Source organism: Hydractinia symbiolongicarpus, chromosome 1, assembly GCF_029227915.1.
Source record: "Hydractinia symbiolongicarpus strain clone_291-10 chromosome 1, HSymV2.1, whole genome shotgun sequence".
Lineage (NCBI taxonomy): Eukaryota > Metazoa > Cnidaria > Hydrozoa > Anthoathecata > Hydractiniidae > Hydractinia > Hydractinia symbiolongicarpus.
In genome coordinates, this window is record NC_079875.1 from 6,444,219 (window position 1) to 6,463,355 (window position 19,137).

At 32.7% G+C, this 19,137-nt stretch overlaps 1 protein-coding gene across 3 annotated transcripts; it reads left to right on the forward strand.

Moving 5' to 3' along the window:
• Positions 1-24: 24 nt before the first annotated feature.
• Positions 25-17,819, forward strand: LOC130634633 (uncharacterized). Of its 3 annotated transcripts, XR_008982142.1 has the most exons (9): positions 25-173; positions 559-583; positions 1,098-3,015; positions 3,803-3,934; positions 4,496-4,529; positions 4,848-4,881; positions 4,999-5,167; positions 15,290-15,969; positions 16,678-17,819. XR_008982142.1 is itself a non-coding variant. In XM_057444638.1 (8 exons), exons 1-7 carry the CDS (start codon positions 80-82, stop codon positions 5,144-5,146), a joined length of 2,385 nt encoding a protein of 794 aa, XP_057300621.1. In that variant the 5' UTR covers positions 25-79; the 3' UTR covers positions 5,147-5,167; positions 15,290-17,819. The 3 variants fall into 3 exon arrangements, 2 of the variants coding, with proteins under 2 accessions (XP_057300621.1, XP_057300620.1); XM_057444638.1 differs by having other exon boundaries at positions 15,290-17,819; XM_057444637.1 differs by lacking the exons at positions 15,290-15,969; positions 16,678-17,819 and having other exon boundaries at positions 4,999-13,553.
• Positions 17,820-19,137: the final 1,318 nt, after the last annotated feature.

Genomic DNA, 19,137 nt, shown 5'->3' on the forward strand with positions numbered 1-19,137 from the left:
TTTTAATGTATAACCCTTCTCTTACGTTTATGTCTTCTAATATCTTTTCATCTTCAAAATAGTCAAGAATGAAGATGTTATGACATTTTGTGAAAGAGAAAGTTTGTTGGAGTGGGCAAGTCACTTGTTCAATGAAGACTTGATCCAGACCAATGGACATATGCTTGATACAAGTATGGATGTTTGTTTTTGTCCTTGTTATTGTTGTTTTTGTTTTTGTTATTGTTTCTGTTGGCGTTTTTATTTTCTACCTTATTATTTTTGCTGTTGTTGTTGTTTTTGTTGTTGTTGTTGTTGTTGTTTTTGTTTTTGTTTTTGTTGTTGTTATTGTTTTTGTTGGCGTTTTTGTTTTCTACCTTATTATTTTTGTTTTTGTTGTAGTTTTCGTTGTTATTATTGTTGTTATGTTGTTGTTACTATCATATTATTGTGAAGCGCATAGTTTAAGTTGACACAAATGTAGTAATAAGTTTGCCAAACTATGTATTTTTTCTGTCAAAGTGTACTGTATTGAAATAATGCACAAGTGATGTTATGTACTTACATGAATTTATTTAGGTACAGATGGTCTCAATGTATCAAGGTATGCTTGTGTTTGCTATTTGTTTTGTATACTGCTAAACTCTGTTATCCCTGTATATACTGACCAGAAAGAAGAGTTTGCTAAATGTTAAAGCTGTTCTTTTATTGGTTAGGTTGCATTGAAATGTTTAGAATGTCCACTTTTCATGTACCTTGCCGCATGACATTTGCGTTTTTTGATCAAATTCGATTTTAAAATACTTTGATTTATTTTTTACATAATAGAAAAAACCATGTGAATTCAGGGTAACAGAAAAATGCTTATATTAGCATATGCCAACACAAAACGCTGCAGCATGTTTGGATTTGATTCAATCCAAACTTGCCTCAGCGTCATGCAACAAACTAAAAGTTAGGATAGGTCATTTTGCAGCTACCATGTAGAGTATAATGCGCTGCAATGCAGAACATTTTCTCAGTGTGAATTTTCGACTTTGCGTATATTATGTTGCTTTAATATATTTTCTTATGCTGCAGAACCTAACAAGCAATAATTAATACAAAATGTTTTTTAGATCTTCCAGTGTGACGGCGTTACTTAAAAGTAAGCATGGATTATCAAAAAGTTTTGAAAAGACCCAAGCCCATGTCACACCACTTTTGTTTGGTACATCGAGTTTTTCTGGAAAAAATGCCAATGTACTTGACCAACAACCATATAGAGGTTACCAAGGTAATAGCTCACGCATCTCTACCCGTTCTGGAGACGAGTCATCAAGTGTTGTGACAGAAGATCTCCTTGATAGATCTATTTATGAAGATGTCAACATGGCAGGCGAATTAAACAGAACTTTGAATTCTCACGACGAAACAGCATTGGAAATTATAAGCAGAACTCTTCATCTCGATGAGTTGGATGACACCAAAACATTTTCAAAGGACACAAGTTTTCTTTTACCATATGCAAATAAGAATGAAAGCCAGACACGAAATAATACTGTACGATTTATGGACATTAGTACTGTATCAGATAGCAACTCCTGTAGTTCGTTTGTCGGCATGGACTCTGTATCACAGCTACTCAGGTCCACGCCCATGCAAAGTTCAAACTCGTTTGTTAGAAGCTCTTCTCCAAATAATAAAACTGTCAGGAGGAGAAAAGCTGTCAATAATATCACTATCAATAATAATACTAATAGCTTCAAAAAAGATAGAAAGGGAGGTGATTTTTCAGGTAGGAGTTTGTATCACTCCCATCCACAAGAGCTATCAAATGGACGAAATCTTTCTTCCTTGAAACATAATGTTGATAGTGAATCTAAGAAACGACCTACTTCATCAACAAATTCTCGTCACGAAAAACAGCGAAAACCAAAATCAACTTTGCTGAGTCCAGAATTTCATAAACTAAAGAATTTCTTTACCTTGGAAGAAAGCGATGATTATGATGACATATTAACCAATCAGAATCATGTGCAACTCATTTCAGGACCAACCATTTCCAGGCATTCAATGCAAAAAGGTAAAATAGCTCCATCTGCTTCGCTTAATTTTGAGAATAGATTTTATTCCCCGAGACAAAAACACAAAACCTTTCATAACAAAAGTACTCAAGTTTACGATAAGCACGATAAAGAAGATCTTGTAAGTAAAAGCGATTCGATTCAGTCTGACAGGGAAATATTATCTTTTAAAAACACAAGGGCGGAGGACCTCCCTAATCGCGCAGACTATGAAGAGATTGATGAAGTATTGAAAAGGTTAGAGTTAGGACGTCTTGAAGTGGACAGACTAAAATCTGTAAATAGTTCAACAAGGAGAAGTTTATTTAATACAGATTCTATGTTCAGCCAACATGCAAGCAAATACTCTGACAAAAACACACAGGAGGAGAGTAAAATGAAAGAATCCAAAGAGGAGAGTAACAATAGTAGGAAAAACAGTTTAGAAAACGACTCATTCCGTAAAAGTGACGTTGGGGAAATTAATAAGAAATTTCATCCGATTATAGAAAATAGGGACACCCAGCCATTGTTGAGCACTTCAAACAAAATATCTCGTTTGGAAGCGACTAATATCGATAATGATAATATATCGAGTAGTGATGACGAAAACTGTGATAGACGGAGTATAACGACACAACATACCGATATGTCGGATATTGAATCTGTTAAAATTTTATTTCAATTTTTACTTAATTACGAGGCTGCAAAGAATCGTCTTGAAAACGATTTAGATTCTGAAAACTCATTCGCAATCTCACAAGATACTGATCAAACTTTACATAACGTCAAACGGTTGTTATTTAACGAATTACCACTAAATGGAAAAACGAAATTAGACAGTTTACTTCATGATCCATCCCATCTATCCGTATATACTGACTATCTCGAATCGCTACCTCGAAATTCTACAAAACAATTTTCTGAAGATCCGCACCAACATTACGATGAGTTACAATATTTAAATTCGCAGCACCAACCTAATACCCAGGTACAACAAGTTTGTGATATTTTTACCAGTCTGAGCAGCTATTATTTATAAGAGTCAATAGCACTACAAGTTTTTTTATTAGCAACCTTTTGGAAGGTTTTATCTCTTTGATAAGATTGTTAGATATGAATTGTTGTTGTCGTGGAAATGACCCAAATTAAACATAGTTCTGACATGGACAGAGTGTCCATGTCGTCAAAAAAATGACAAAAACTAATCTGATTAGGATTATTTAGGAATTTTAAGCGAATTTTGAAAATTGATAATAGCCATTTATTGTGTGAAATATATTCTAATATTATACGTGATTTACCGAATAAGAAACTTGGTCACAGGGAATGATAGTTGCCTGAAAAAAGTGTGAAATTTTAGCAGCCTGTGTGGGGGAGTGTGCATCCTAGTGATATTCTCACCCGTCTGTTTGAAAATTACAGAAAGATTGCCACTACATCAGTAAATTAGATAGTTTTGAGTTCGATCAGAGAAGACCAGGAAAAAAAGAAAGATTTAATGGGAAATCAAGGAATAATTTGTGAGATTATTTATAGGAGATTCTTACTCTAAATTTGTAAGCTTTAATCATGGAAAAGATCAGGGAAAAATATCAGAAAGATAAAGAAAAAAAAATCAAAGAAAGTCAGGGAATTTTTTATGTAAATAGTGATGGTAACCATGTACAGTGCATGGCGGAACAGGAAACATTTTTTAGCTGGCGATTTATTGACATCTCTATGTAATGCTGAATTTTACCTGGACGTTTTTTTAAGAATGGTAGTATTCTTCTTAGGATGAATTCACTGACGCAGTTGGTTTACCATCAGGTAATGAACGACAGATGGAAAGATTAAAAAAGATGTTGTTCAGTTTGCAAAGCATTAATGACACGTCAGAGTCACGTGACTTAGACTATGTTGATCAAGTAAGTTTGATGATGTTCCTTTATTTTTTAGTAAAATTGATTTCTTGGGAAAAAATCCCTCTTTAATTTTAATCACCCTTGCTTACTTATTTTCCACATTCGGCCATAAGACTATAGTCAGACGAAGTGCTTTTTTAAAAAATTGAGGCGTAAAAAAATTCACTTCTTTTTCAACAATGATATTCAGTAGATATCACACATAAATGCTAAAATAAGCACCCGGGCGTTTATTTTCTCTGGCACTACCTAATAATTTCAGTTCATCGTTTCCCATTGCTTTATTTGTTAAACTTTTTTATTACATGACACAAACTTAAACCGCTTTTTTTTAAAAAAAAGTAACAGCGCAAGTTTATTTTTATAATATCATTTGAATCCTAAGGGGTGCCTAACCAGAGGGATACTCATTCTAAAATGTTGCTTAGTCGAGGCCTTACAGTTGTATGAGTAATTATGCAGGTGATGTGACGTGACAGCCACCAATATTATAGAAGGTAACACGTGTTGTCATTCTTATTGATTTATTCTTTTGTTGATTCTTATGTGCATTTTTTATTGAAGGTTATGGAAACACGACATAAAAATTTGCAAGCAGGTGAGTGGAGAATACATAGTTGTAGACAAAGTAGTTTTAGAAGTCTCTTCCTTTAGAACTTTTACCCCACGTAGGTAGAATTTCCACGTGAGCTGAAGAGTATAAATACTCTCAGTAAAAATATTGTGTGTGCAGTTTCGCCATTGTTATAGTTTTTCTTTGAATTTATTAAATTTAAGAGAGGCATGGAATGTTGGTCATTTTACCTAAAAATCAATAATCAATATTCTTAGATACACAGTCATGAAACTTCGGTTTTATTTGTTTTGATCTTCTAAAATAGATATTCAATTTAGCGTTATAATTTTGTCTTTCCAGACCCACCTACTGTAGCAGATTCAACTTTGTTACGGTAAGTGATTTTTTTAAATAATCGTGATGATATACAGAATCAACTTCTTTAAGATATTTTGGTTTGAAAGAAAAAACCGAAAGCAATCCTTCTTTTGACCAAAAACATTCTTTTTAGGGCTTTTTCACATCTGGATAATTTAAAAGAATTGTTAAAAGAAAGAAAAGAGATGACGAGTATAAATCAACTTTCCGGTTCAGATGTACTCACCAGGTCAGATAAACTATCCAGGTCAGACGAACTCTCCGGGTCAGATGAGATTTGAGATATTCCTTATGGCATAATGGTAACTTCCAATAACTTAGTTTGAATTTTATATCTAAAATAGAACCTTAATAATCTTGAATTTCTAGTTTATTTTATCAGGAATGGTGATCAGATCTGAAAAATTCAATACGTTCCATATATTATAATGATTCTAAACGTTAAAATCAAAAGCAACGTTGTATTACTAAATTGTCTCACTTCATTTATATGTACTTATATAGAACAAGGCTTTACGTTCTTTCACCATATGTAAACAACGAATCATGAGTAGTCCCAAAAAGAAGGTGAACAGTATTGAATATTTTTACTCATTTACTAATAATTATTTAACCGGGATAATTGTAACCCTTCTTGCTATTGCCCAATCCACAATCCCATTTTGTGACTCAGTCTTCAATCTCACCCATGGCGCTATAAGCTAGAGTTCATAACTTAAAAGCTCAGGTTAAAATTTCTGCAATTACGTGTTCTAGAGAGGCAATTAATAATTTACAATTTGAGGCAAGTTTATTTTGTAATTAGTTCCCACATCTTCTTGTTTTTGAATGTTCAGTGTGTCTTTCAGTTGTTGATTCATCATTTTTAACCAAGTTTTTTTCGGTCTTCCTTTTGTTTTGTTGTAAGGTTGCATCGCGTATGTCATAGCTTGTTGTAGTAGTGCATTTTTTCGCATTCTAGACACTTTTCCGAATTTCTTTAATCTTCTCTTGGCGATGTTGTTAGACCATTTTGTAATGTGTTTTTAGCAATAGATAATTACTTCAAATAATTATAACTTATAACCAACGATCTCTAAACACTGTTCGTACAATTTTTCGTGCGAATTTCGAAGGATTGGTAGTTATAAACAAAATGATTTAAACTTAAAATTTGAAAGTAAATAATTATCTGTCGAAACTACGGAGGAAGCGAAATTACCACATAGCGATTATTCGTGCAAACTCTGGGGGTTTGAACTTAAATCATGATTGAATAGAAAATAAAAATAATCATGTTTTTAAAGAAAACATTTTTTATAACAAACAATTTTCACAAACAATATATACATTGTCATATGTTCATACATAAAAAAAGTTTACTTATGAAGCATGAATCTGTCCTTGTCCGCCTTTGAAAAAAAAGCATACGAACAACCAAGTGGGCAGATACCAAACTCGGTTTGCTTCCTAAACTTTTCATTACGATTCAAATGACTAACTCGCATCATCTCGATCAATGTTTTGTAGTGTCCATGATGTACTGTGTAGGTTTTGGTGTTGGGCAACTGCCGTTAAATTCACGTATTTTATTTAAAAAAGCGTTGCGATGTGGCATTGTTGAACAATGTGTGCATGTTACATCTTGACACCTAACGAATTCCAGCTGGTATAACTTCCTATTAGCGTGGTGTACTAAAAACGTATACAGATCCCGGAGCTCTTGAAATACAACTGTTTCGTTTATTTTCTTTTTAGAGGCATTTAAAAAATCTTTTAAAAGTGAATGGGTTTCTTTGATTGGTTTTACAATAGGATCATCGCTTGTAAATGTGTTGACACATATTGAAAATCCATCATAAACTTTTTTATGCCAAAATGTTTTGTGGCGTTGTCAAGCACGTCCATCCAACCATCATCGTCATTGTACGCCGGTATAACTCCATTAATGTGGTCTGGCAATGTAACACCTATTATTTTTTGTGTTAGAAACAGCCAACATCGTTCAATTGGGTTAAACCGTGAATGTTGTGGTGCATAACACTGTACAATCAATGTGTCTAACTAGGCTGTTCAGGCTATTTTTAACAACATCGTTGTTTGCTTAGCTTATATGTTAACGTAAAAGAGCTATTATTGCGCTTTCCAACGAGGGGTCACTCACCCTTCTAACATTTTTCGTTCCAAAGTTATGAAGATTTGAAGATACCTAATTGGAGTAAAAAATTAGACAAATTCCTGCGCATTCCTCCATATAAACACTGGCAATATTTTCGGCCCCAATAGGCGTTTTTTGGTGCTCTGAAAAAGGTCAAAATGATGGTATGATGCAGATCAGCATAGTTCGCTAAAAAATTATCGAGTTAAGCTAAAATTTGGTATAAATACAGAGAAAGATAAGTACTATATGATTAGGTCGTATATTTTACCAAATGCTATTGCGCATGCGCAAAATTACATTACCAAATATGGTCATAAATTTTAGGAATATAACAGGAAATCGTCAATAAAACACACGCAAATGCATAACTAGGCTACTTAAAATACCACTTAGTTTAAAAATAAATTATGAGGTATCACGTGATCCTTCAAGAAGTACATTTTACGGAGCAGATTCTTTGTAATTTCCAGACCAGGCGCAAAATATGTCCAAAATAGCAAAAACGATCATATAAAAAATGCGAATATTATTAAAGAGACATAATAGTATGATCACTACTTATCAAAATAAATTATATATATAAAGTACCATGTTAAAACTCGAAATGTATATTTTACAGACCAGATTTAGTGTAATTTACATACTTGACAAAAAAAGACCAAAATCGTGAAAAATCATTGACTACGTGTGTAAATATGAATAATTAGGATGGTTTTTAGGTCTCTCAGTTAAGGAAAATACAATTATGAGGTATCATGTGATCCTTTAATAAATACATTTTACAGACCACATTTTTTGTAATTTACAGACCTAAAATATAACCAAAACAGTAAAAACTTCTCAAGGAAATGTGGGAGCAGAAAAAAATCAGAATAGAATAACTATTTTTTTTAAAAAAAAGTGGGAGTGTCATGAGATATTCTGAAAGTATATTCTATAGACCAGATTCTTTGTTAATTCCAGACCAGATGCGAAATATGCTCAAAAAAAGCAAAAACAATCAAACAAAAAGTGCAAATAAATAGGCATGATAGTATGACCAATACTTATCTAAATAAATTATATGAAGTATCATGTTAAATCTCAAAATGTATATTTTACAGACCAGATTTAATATAATTTACAGACTTGACAAAAAGACCAAAATTGTGAAAAATCATTGACTACATGTGCAAATATAAATAATTTAGTTAATAAATAATATTACTGCAACTTGGAAAAAAATTATTGTGTGCTCAGTTATCAGAATCACATTTTACAGACTAGATTTATTATGATTCACAGAAGTAAGAAGTGAAGACCAAAATGGTGAAAACTCATCAAATACATATGAATAATGGGATAAAATATATTGTGCTGTTTCGTTATATCTCCAATTTACAGACCAGACCCCAACATAAGTGAAAAAGCAACCACAACCTATGAAAATTAAAACAAAAATGTTTATTACTGCATAATCAAAAAAAATGTTTTTCCTACCACTAAAAAACAGCAACATTGAAAGAACTCTTAACATGCAGGGCTCATAACAATCACCACTACTAAATGACTTGAAAATACTGGAAATAATCTATCACTAAATAAATCGTAACTAAATAACAAAAAGATCTCCTTTTTCCAAATCTATAAGCAAGGGGAAAGACCAAATATTATCAGGCTCGTTATCATAACGAATTTCATATTCAGTTTTCTTTAAAACACTGGTAAGTTTACTAATTTTAACAACATCTTCTCTACACCAAAAAACTTCCTCGCTGTCCTCTTCAGAAACACGGTGCTGAATTGTTCTACCCACTAATAGCTCTGGATTTTCAATAAAATTTGGTAATAGGTTCTCCCTCTGTTGTTTTGTTAATCTTCCCATACGATCATTTTGTATTTTTTCCATTAGCTTCTTCTTTTTATTGCGAACAGCTTCCTCTCGATCTTCTTGATTCTTTAGCTTACTCCGGATATCTTTTTGTACTGGGACCAGTTTATCTTGCATAATTGTTTTCAGATTTTCAAACAACTCATGCCAACCCTTGTTTACTCTTTTTTTTTCAACCATTTTTGTTTTTGTAAATAACTTTAATGGACACTTAACTTGTAATACATAGCGGTAAAAATCTAGTTGGGTATTCCAAATTTTTTCCTTTAAATCGTCACTAAAACTTTGTAATTCATTGGCAGCATCCTCAACAGATAACCATGCTTTAACTTTCAGGCTTTGTAATGCGTTAATAATTCCTATTTTTTTCATGTTGAGCTTAGCTTCAGCATCTCTTTTCTTATTCTGTTTATCAACCAGTTTGTTGTGTTTCTTTTCAATAAGGGCTTTCTTTCTCTCATCATATTTCAATTTCATTTTCGTGAAATTTTCTCGAGCATTGTTAAGTAGCTTATCTCGTTCATCAATTGACAAATTGTCAAGCCAACCAGATGTTTGATTCCGAGACCACATGGTGAGAGCTTGCATTGCTTGGATACTAGCACTTGGTTTTGTTTTAACAAGCAAATCAAGAATGGCAAAATCACTTTCAGAAGCTTTATTGGTAGTGGGTACATTGTTTGCAGCTGAGACAATATGTGGCGAGGGATTCCAATACTGGCCACCATGAAGTTGGTCCACACATTGCCTTTCTAAAATAATCAACACAGCATGTAATATAACTTCTAGTGATTGTTGGGTCAGTGTGTCAAATTCCTCATTTGTATCTTCAAACAATTTGTGCCAAACTTCATCTTTATGATGTACAACATCTGCTTCATTGAAAATTGTTCTACCATTAAAGATAGCTGATGCATCTTTACACAAACTTGACAGATTTACTTTTAATCGCAACAGAAACGGATTTAACTCCAAAATATTTTTGCTGCTTTCAACTAAACGCCACAGAAGACCAGTTACTAACTTGTCTAAAATACCCATAGCTCGAGTTTCAGTCAAAAACAATGTGTTTGAAATATCTTCTTTTACTGCTTTCAAAAGATTATTTGGTTCAGGCCAATTATTAAGAAAGCATTTTATATCATCTGCATGAAAATACAGAGCAGCAGCATTATAGAAAAGAATGTTAAACCTGTTACCAATGAATGGAACTAAGTATGATTTAACTTCCCTACCAGCCAAAAATGAATTAAAATATGACGCAACTCAAGCTTCATCACTACCTCTAACCTGAAATGCTTTACATGCAGTACGAACCAATCTGACAGCACATGCTTCACTGGTATTAAAAGCAAACACTGTCATCAGTCAACAACAAATTTTCAAATGATTTTAAAACTTTATCTGTTTCTGTTGCAAAGTTTGCTATGACATGCAATTTACAATAAAAGTTTGACATATCACCAATTTCTTTTTTTTGTGTTTCACTCATTTCATCCCAATTTTCGATAGATTTTGGCAAGAGCTCTTCTCTCAAAATTTTTAACTGACAGTTGAATAAAGGATTCACTGGCCCAAGATCAGACATAGTAGTTTTGATGGAAGTTACAAGGTTAGCAAAATCTTTTTCCTTGTCCTTAGTTAAAATCGCATCGCACAAATCATCAACTGTTTCACTGAAACATTGCAGCGTAGATGCAGCATCACCACCACTTATTTCTGCTAAACCGAAAGATAATGTTCTGCCACTTGCAGTTGTTATTTGGAAATTTTGGTAATGTTTGTGGTACTTCGAAGTTCCGTCACCATGCAAACAATTATTCCCAGCAGGATCAGCGAGCATTTCATTTACGACTTGAGATTGTGCAATAATTAATGCCTCTTGGAGCAATCTGCTTTTTACACCATTTGATGGTAACCGATTAATTTTCTTTTTGGCTGGCTTTGTAATAACCGTTTTGATAACACTGTTTACTTTTGACATGCTAACATTTAATGTTAGTAAATCCATAATTACTTCACGCAGTTCATTTGTATATTTGCCATAGTGAAACGTAACTACTTCTTCATCTTCGACTAGATTTATTAATGCTTGTAGTTCTAAATTTTCTTTTAACAAAGAGTCAATTTTATTCTCCAAATCTTCAATCTCTTTTTCACACTGATTGTTACATACAACGCTATTGGATTTGCTTATTTTATTCTTTAGATACAATATTTTCTTCTGGCACGAAACTTTTTCAGCTTTTAATGGATATACAATATTTTCACCTACATTACTAAGCTTTTCTTCTAATTTCTCACTTTTTTATTTAATCTTTCTATAACTTTATGTAAATTTATATTTTCAACCTCAGTCTTCTTTAAATCACTTCTTAACTCAATTAACTCTTGTCCCTGCACTTTTAGTTTATTATCTCTATAGGCAATTTTCTTACTCAAACGTCTTATTTTAGCATGCGATACACCATGTTTTCGGACTTCGTCTTCAGCTTTTTTTAATGCATCACTTTGCTTTTCAAACTTTTGCTTTAACAATTGTAATTCTTTCGCTGCTAAGTTCAAATCATTTTTATTTTTCTGAACAATACTCTTTGTTTCTATGTCTAACGTTTTCATACCATTAAGTGCCTCTAAATATTGTTGTTCTACCAATTCCAACTGTTCCTCTTGTCGATGTGTCACTTCCATTTTTCGTTTTAAATTTTTATTCTTTTTTTTGATGACACTAAGCTCCAATACAAGACTCTTTTCCTTTTCTGTTTTTGTTGAATTTAATGACCTGTCTAAACTGTCTTCCCTTTTTGGTATTACAAACTCTTGTGCAAAAACACCTTCAACGTCCTTTTTTTTCTTTGCTTTTCTTAACAGTTTAATTCTTTGAATTAACCTTGTAATTTTATTATACAAAGCAACTCGACTGCAATTACTAACATCAATTTTAAACTTCTGTGAGAATGATTCACAAACTTCAACAATGCTTAATTGATTTAACTTCGTATACCATTCATATATTTCACTATTAGTTATTTTTATGGCAACCATTATAACTTACTTGATCATCTAACACTAATAATTACACTGAAATAAAATAAAAGCACTTTGCATAACAGAGTAAGGAAAAACTTTAATATGAATTGTTACTGTATAAATAAACGATACCTGCATATCGTAACCATATATTTAGGCCATGGTGGCCAGACACAAGTCTGTATCATACTGAACTTTGCTAGTGTTAGCTAGCTAGCATTAAATGTGCGTGCTTTTCTGGCTAGGATTTTTCTTCCTTCAAAACACAATGTAAGAAAGGATAAAAAGTTGTATTAGAGCAAGTCATAACAACCTAGCTAGCTAGCTAGACTGTATTTAACATAATTTTACAATGCTTAATTTTGAGTGTAAAATTATATCTGAGCAGTAACTTCTTAACTGTTGGCTAAAATTGTACTTGGCACATGGTTTAGCTTTTATTAACTAACTAACTAACTAACCAACTAAATAACTATAACTAACTAGCTTTCAAACTTTATTTAGTATATTCCAGAAATGGAGACAAAAAGTGGCGCCCACAAAAAAAAAAAAAAAAAGGATAAAGAAAAAAAACTTTGTTTTCTTTGCTAAAACATTGCGTTGTTGCAAAAACTCTTATACAAACTTACAAAAGTGTCATTGAAGAGTGTTTCCCTGAGTGAAAATCAAAAAATAGTTAAAATCTAGTACTTTTTCTCAAAATATGAAGTTTTTATGTACCTGATTTTTTTACTTCCTCAAACAGAAACCGGGATTTTCATCTTTGTTTACCTCAGAAAATCATCTACCTTTGCATAGGTACCCAACATAAACCGGCCTAAATTGGTTTAGTGCAAGAAAAGTGCCCAAATGCTAAGGTGCCCATACGCTCACCTTTAAAAATTTTGAAGTTCTCAATTTCCGCCGCGCCGAGATTTTTTTTGACGGCAAGAATTGTCACGTGACTGAACAGCCTAGTCTAACATCAAATTCTTCCACAACATTCCGAGCAAAAGAAAGTTAATTATCCCTTTAACTGACCAGTCTGCAATCATAACAACGTTAGCTATATCTTTGACAACCTTCTCATCGTTGATTAATTGTATTAAATGATTCGCATGCATAACATTAGTACTTTCCACCAATCGAGATGGATATAGTTGGACCAATAAATGTCCGGAACGTGGCCATTTCACCTTAACACGATTTACTTTATCTCTAGAAAAAGTACGGTTCTTTAATGCGCGGGGAAGCTCGGAACCTTCAAAAAACGATCTTTTTCTAACACTGGTTTTTTTATTTGGTGGTGATAACGATCTACTTCTGGTTGTCTTTTCCTTGAGTATCAAGTAACCAGCCGGAACTAGTTTTCAATTAGGATGGGGGAAATCATGGTCATTGTAATTTGGTCCCTCTTCTTCAATATACATCTGTCTAATAGCGCAACGTCTGCTAGTTGCAGGAATTCCTACTTCAACTTTGTTTTTATTGTCAACGGAAAGAGCCAATGTATTTTCGTCATGAATTACGGCCAATCCGTTCACCAAGTTCACCTGGCAACAGGTATATTGAAAATCAGGATGAGTTTTCTTCTCGCTGCTATTGCGCTTTGGAGGCACAGAAGCATTGATAAGGGGTTTGTAGCGGCTACTCGCAATAGTCTTTTGACGTGGCGGTAACATCAAACGGTGGATAGTATTTTTGTCAACAGATACACCCAGAGTTTTTCTGACATGACTACAAATATCTTTTAAAGTGACTCCATTCATATACATGACGTCGTCTCTTCTCCGCAAATGTGCTGCTGCTGCTGAATTTTGTTCAATGAATGACCTGATGCATGAAACGATATCGGGATGAACATGCTCAAGGTTATTGAAGATATTTGCTATGTTCTCGTATTTTTTATGTCTGGTTGATTAGCTCTCCATTGATGTTATCTTTACCATTTTTTTTATTCTTCATTAGTTTCGCAGCTGATTTTATTTCCTCTTTTGTAAATTTATTTGCCATTGGAGTTGTGTTATTGTTTTTCTTGCTATTGTTTCATTTTTTGTGAGTATTCTTTTTGTTCTTCTTCGTTAGCTGTTAGACCGTTAGACGCTGCTTTGGTATCATTTTGTTTAAATATTTGACAGCTTCATACATTTTTGTTGCCATGATTTGTGTTTAGGTCTTTTAATAGATCCTTAGATGGCGTTGTTTTTTTTTATCTAGCAGATTGTAATTGTTGAGTGCATTTTTCCACTTTCCATGTTAATAACCCTCTTTCAATCTGATCCAGACTGTGTCAGATCTAAACTCAAATTCCTTTTATCAACATTGGTTAAAGTTGTCATAACATGGATTGGTAAATTTAAATTAACAATGCTATTTTCCTTACGACGAGTTACTGGTCCATTTAGTAACCTCCAAGCTTTTCTTTATTTCTCTGCCAACTATTTGGCAGTGAGCATCAGCAACAGCTAGAATTTCGAAAGGATCATTCAGGCGACTACCCTCATTAGCTAAGATTACATTGGATAGAAATGAATGCTGATCAACGACAGTTCGTATAACATATAGCAAGAATTTGACTGGTTTAACGTCATCAAAAAAACCTTTAAAACCCCTTATCCCTTCAACCGTTCGTCAAAAGCACATCATCCTATACATTTTCTTGATCAGCATTTCAAGCTCTACACTATGGACGCAACAGGTAAATAAATTTCTCAAAAAAATTTGTGATCTTTGTCATTTCTTTTTTGCCTAAGTGGATTTTTCCACGGGTCGTATCGACTAGGAAGGTATAAAGTCAGCATTCAAAAACTCTGAGGAAGATGATTCTGTAACATTTTTGGACATGACTGACACATTCAAATTTTTCAATTTCTTCACCGTTATATGAGGCATTAAGTATAGGCAACAGATAAAGTATTACAACAAATGGTGGCGTATCGTAGTTTTCAGTATACCGAGTATAACGAACAATATTCTCTGTTATTAACTGGTGATATTCTGAACTTAACTCTCACAGTTTTGATTGAACTACTAACGTGGTAAATTTAAAAATGATGACTTCGGTAATTTGATCTGATCATCATATCCAGGATAGATTTTCGACATTAAAGCTTTTTTTTTGTCCAAACTGAAAATAGCTTTTATAAGGTGTATGATAAATTTTCTGAGAGTCAAGATCCATCTCATTTTTTACTGAAACTGGCACAACTTCTTTGCCTGCTAACAAATTTGTAGTTTAATTTGTATACCCTAAATTTGTAGCAACCTGCTGTTCCTCCAGAACTTGGGCATCGATAGATAAATATTTTCAACAGCGTAGTTTTTGTTGCAACTGCATTACAATTCTTTTTTAAATTAATTTGTATGCATCTTCTAACAATTTTAACCCACCGTATAAATTTATAGATATTGATGGCAAACACTCCGACAACAAGGCTTCAAATAATGCTCAACCCATTGTTCCAGCTTTCCGTTCAAAAAAAAGAGATGTAGTGTAAGGTTACATATATAGCTTTATGTTCCGATTTTGTAAAGTCTCATTTCCACAAAATCTTATACACTGTCCAATTCTTTCAGTGGATCATCTCTTAGCCACTTCCTTAAATGTTCGTTGTTATAATTTTTTATATTTCCACGTAAAGTATTTAATGTCTTCTTCTTCCATACTGTTTACTTTCTTACAAAAAATGGTGTAGCGTACCGAGTCATTGATTCCAATGTTCATTATTCTAGAGATTTTGCATTCAAATGGAAAAAGTGTTCTTTGTTGCAGATTTTTTTACTATTTTTTTAATCTTAACCTTCTTGGACTTTCTCACTGTTTCGTTTGCATTTTTAGTTTGAAGTTGATTTATATAAAATGTGTTAAAACGTTTGAAATTCATTTTTCCATAGGTATACTATTCACGTAACATCAATTATTAGTAAATGATATAACATCAGCACAAACTGACTTCATGTAGCGACCACAAATGATGATTAGAACGTACAGGTTTTAAAACCACCTTGTTAAAAAAGGCGTAACTTTACCAGTGAAAAAAAAGACAGGAGGCTGACTAATGACTTCTAAGTTATAGCGACAAAAGGTGAGATACAATAACAAATTGGCCAGGGATTTTACAAAATATAATGCCCTCTCCTGAAAACCTAAACTTTTTCGGAAAAATGTGTCGTAAAATGAAGCAAGCTATCTAAAAATAAACTTACGGCATGAGTTGATGAATTGCGTGTCTTCAGCAACCTCGTCCCCAGGACTTAGGCGTAACAAGTCCTGGGGACTAGAATGTGTATTCAAAAAATTATACTCGTTGGCAAGATTTAACTTTATCTAACTTTACTATAAATATATTTACAAGGGTATTATATTATTTTTTTAAAAAATAATACTTTAAGTTTAACCTCGTTTTTATGGCTTAAATGTTATAGCGGAGCAGAGGAGAAGAGGCCTGGGAATGAGGAGGTTTGAATTTCGGCATATATGTTGCCTTTTTGGAGGCCTTAAAAGGTGTTTCCGCCTTTGTAACTTTTGATAGGGAATGCCGATGTGATGAAAATTGACACGATTATAAAAACAAAATAAAAATTTAGCACCATTGCATTTTGATGACGTCAGCTGTTTCGAGTGTAGTGACATGAAAAAAGAGTTTATGCAAATAGCTTTTCTTTCATATCATGTTTGAAAACGAGCTGTTTCTCATTTTGTGTTAGTTTTATAAATGATTTGTAACATGTGTGAGTTTAAGAGTAGAAGAATAAAGTAGTAAAATAGTACTAAAATTACTTATTAATTTTAGATACAGTCAAAAAAATCGAAGAAAACGGTTAACCCACTATCTCGGATAAAAATAAGTAGACAATTATTTTTGCAAAGAATTTTTTCAATGATTCTGCATTTTTTTTTTTTTTTTTTTTTTGCGCTTAACGTCCCATCAAGCAAAGTCTTTCTTCAACGCCACACGTGGGCATTTCCCAACCCATCGATGTTGCTTGCAATTTTTCTCGCAGAAAAAAGGGGGTGGTTGATGACCGTAGAAAGTAGATAATGCCATTTTCAGGCGACTTAATTATTTTTGTTAACTTTACTTTACTCCGAGATTGCAGGTATCTTTGTCAAAATGTTTTACTCCATCAACATCAACAACATATGCGTATAATTATTCGAGAATTAATTTTCGCGATTTAATGAAAGATAATCTGTTTTTTTTTACTTCCTAGATAATTTAGTAAAATCATCAATTTATTGCCTTGAAGTCTAGCTTAAACAAAGTTTATAGATTGAAATCCCGCTTAAACGAACTTCCAGCTATAAGCGCGTTTTATTGATTAAAAGTCCCGCTTAAGCGAAGCTTATTGATTGAAATCCCGCTTAAAAGAACTTCCAGCTATAAGCGCGTTTTATTGGTTCAAAGTCCTGCTTGAGCAAAATTTATTGGTTAAAAATCCCGCATAGGCGAAGTTTATTGGTTGAAATTTCCACTCATACGGGAGCCTAAATTAAGTGCTTTTTTTCTGGTTTATTATAATAAAAAAAGTTCAAGGGATAAAGAAATTCAGCCTTTTGCGGTGTCTTGCAGAACGCGAGTATAGCTACTGTACATATATTTTAAGTACTATAGTTAACTGGTCATATTAACTTAATTTTGTTGTTTACAAATAAAACTGGAATCGTTTAAAATAATTAAGGAAAAATATTTTTTTAAAACCAAAAATAACAAATGTTGTTTTGGCAGGAACTGCTACAATCTTGTATAACCGGTTTATAAAAATTAAAAAACACGACTTAAAATAATCCAAATCATGTGATCAACCTCGTTCCCAGAGCTCTTGTACCAATTTTTAAGTAATGTTTACTTCAAAGTTTATAAAAAAATACGATAAATTTTTAAAATCAAAATGTATTTTTATTATTAGCTAGAATACCCAAATTATATATTTATTTATCTTTTTTATGTTTTAATCGTTGACTAAAAAATGCTGACTAAGCATATAAAGATATAACATCCACATGACCCCTTCAGGAGAGGATTGCGTAGTATGGTCAGTTTTATTTACTTTTAACGGGAATAATAATCGGGAAGTAAACTCACAGGGAATTTTAAGGGTAAGGAAATTGGATGATATTTGAATTTCCGCGCCCGAAGGCGTAGGAAATTCTTTAAAACCGTCGTTTTTTTCTTTCGGAGCATTTTTTGAGAAAAAATCGACCCTGGGATTTCACGTTGGTCCGTCACAGATGTAAACTTCGTACCCAAGCTCCTTAACTACTGGGAAGTCTAGTATTGACGCTTCAGGCCAAAATTGGTATTTGTTTTCGACAAAATTTGGCACAGTTAACAAAAAAAGTATGCTGAACATAATGGTGGCATAATAATTTTGAGTTTTGTCACCTAAATGTCATTTTAGGCCAAAATTGGTCCAAAAATTAGAACTACTTTATTTTCAACAAAATTTGGAACAGTTAACAAATAAAGTTTGCTGAACATGATGGTGACATCAAAATTTTGATTTCTTGTTACCTAAATGTCATTTTAGGCCAAAATTGGTCCAAAAATTAAAACTACTTTATTTTTGACAAATTTTGGCACAATTAACAAAAAAAGTATGGTGAACATGATGGTGACATCAAAATTTCGGTTTTTTGCCACCTTAAATGTCATTTTAGGCCAAAATTGGTCCAAAAATTAAAAATACTTCATTTTCAACAAAAATTTGCAAAGTTAACAAAAAAAGTATGCTGAACATAATGGTGACATCAAAATTTCGATTTTTGTCACCTAAATGCCATTTTAGGCCAAAATTGGTCCAAAAATTAAAACTACTTCATTTCCAACAAAAATTGGCAAAGTTAACAAAAAAAGTATGCTGAACATAATGGTGACATCAAAATTTTGATTTTTGTCACCTAAATGCCATTTTAGACCAAAATTGGTCCAAAAATTAAAACCACTTCATTTTCGGCTAAATCTGGCACGGTTAACAAATAAAGTATGCTGAAAATGATGATGGTACAAAAGTTTGATTTTTTGTCACCTAAATGTCATTTCAGGCCAAAATTTATCCAAAAATTAAAACTGCTTTATTTTCGACAAAAATTGACACAGTTAATAAAAAAAGTATGCTGAAAATGATGGTTACATCAAAATTTTGATTTTTTGTCAACTAATGCCGTTTAAGACCATAAACGTCTCAATCGCAAGACTTTCAACCATGAATGATAGGCTGTATTTTTTGTTAGCAATTTCTTTTAAAATGTG

Excerpts from the sequence above, each read along its gene's own strand:
- LOC130634633 (XM_057444638.1), top strand. The coding sequence starts at position 80 with ATGACATTTTGTGAAAGAGAAAGTTTGTTGGAGTGGGCAAGTCACTTG. Across the intron at positions 3,016-3,802 it reads AGCACCAACCTAATACCCAG|GATGAATTCACTGACGCAGT; the intron begins GTACAACAAGTT and ends TATTCTTCTTAG. Across the intron at positions 4,882-4,998 it reads GCAGATTCAACTTTGTTACG|GGCTTTTTCACATCTGGATA; the intron begins GTAAGTGATTTT and ends CATTCTTTTTAG.